General features: G+C 24.9%; 1 protein-coding gene across 1 annotated transcript, besides 1 other annotated feature; it reads right to left on the bottom strand.

Annotated features, from left to right (window-relative positions):
* Nucleotides 1-317: 317 nt before the first annotated feature.
* EDI_086950 (uncharacterized protein) lies at nucleotides 318-1,236 on the bottom strand (the record flags this gene model as incomplete). Its single annotated transcript, XM_001738928.1, has 2 exons — nucleotides 318-760; nucleotides 837-1,236. The coding sequence occupies 2 exons, from the start codon at nucleotides 1,234-1,236 to the stop codon at nucleotides 318-320; spliced, it is 843 nt and encodes a 280-aa protein (XP_001738980.1).
* Nucleotides 1,128-1,153: a microsatellite.
* Nucleotides 1,237-1,578: the final 342 nt, after the last annotated feature.

Below are 1,578 nucleotides of genomic sequence, written 5' to 3'. Positions count from 1 at the left end.
AACATATTTAAAGTAATTGTATGGCTTATCCTCATTTATAGAATTAAGTACATTGTCTTGGGCATCAATAATATCATAGTGAAATCTTCCTTCACATTAATAATTGTTAAAATAATAAACAAAAACATTAAACAAATCTTAGTGGTAATCTATATTATTTAGTTTAAGGGTATTATTAGATTTCTCATTTGTTTTATAAAACAAAATACAAATGTTATATATTCCAAATTCAATAAAGTCTTAGTTTGTAAGAGAGATTCATTGATAATTCAGCAGAACAGCAACCCCAAAGAGAGTCTAATAATAGATAGATAAATTTAACAGAGAGATACAGTTAATAATCCTTTTTTAATCAGATTAACATTAGTTAATTGAGAGATGTCGCTATCAGTTAAATTCATTTGAGAATCTAATTGATAATAAGTTAAATAAGGGGATTGAACAGTATAAGAGAATGATTTATTAAATTGATTATTAACTGAGAGTGTAGATTGATTAGTATGATTAATTAATTCATTAATAAGAGGAGTATGAATATATGAGAATGTGATTGTTGAGATCTTGTCGTCATAATTAGTAAGATTAATTTTAAGACTTTTTGGTATTAAATTTCCATAAGTAGGTTCAATAAAGTCCATTAAATCGATTCTATAATAGTTAGTCAATTGAGTGTCATTAAATTTAATAACTTTTGTTATTGTACTAGTAATAATTTCATCTGTTTTGTCTGTTTTGTCTGTTTTTTGTGTGATTAAATCACCTATTTGTTCAATTTTCTCTTTTTCTTTATTCGAAAAGCTAAACATAAATTAAAATATTAGATCAATTATAAAAACTAGTTATTTCTGAAAAGCTATCAATATATTCAAAGATATTTGTATTAGAATTAGAGTTTGAGTCAGAGTCATGATTAGAACTCATAGCTTGATTAATTGTATAATACTCTAACCATAAATGCATTCGAGTATTAAGAAGTGTCTTTACTTCTTCACTTAGATTATACTTATCAAGTAATTTTTCATTTTCCCATAATTTCTTCAAGAGAGATGAATATTTCTTATTAATTTCATCAGAAACCTTTCTAGGCTTAGATTGTTTAATAGATTGAATAGAAGAAGTGTCATGACTATTATTATTACAATTATTATTATTAATAGAAGTAGTAGTAGAAGTACTATTACTGCAACTATTAGTATTTTGTTTTTGTTTACGAATATTGTGTTTCAGTAGACGCATTATTAAATGAAAATAAGATGAACTTGAAAAGAAGGAATTGAATAATTAAATCAAATTAATCATGTGGAGTGTCCTTAAGTATATTGTCGATGATCCAAATAAACAATGTACAATAATTTCTGAATCTATGGAGAATTCTGATGAAGAGACTTGTAGAGAAAATAGTCTTGAGATAATCAAGAATTATGTAGACAAGTACACCGAGAATTATATAATCTCTCTCCATTATCTAAGTGTTCCAATAATAATCAGTTATGGAAAAGAATTCCTGAATGTGAAAAGTTTCAATATATAAATGAATCCATAGAAACACAAAAGAAGTTATAAAAATTTTATGATGGA

The sequence above is a fragment of the Entamoeba dispar genome, genomic scaffold (assembly GCF_000209125.1).
Source record: "Entamoeba dispar SAW760 scf_1105229461767 genomic scaffold, whole genome shotgun sequence".
Taxonomy (NCBI): Eukaryota; Evosea; order Mastigamoebida; family Endamoebidae; genus Entamoeba; species Entamoeba dispar.
Note: the sequence above shows the minus strand (reverse complement) of the source record. Positions and strands in the feature narration are given on the sequence as shown.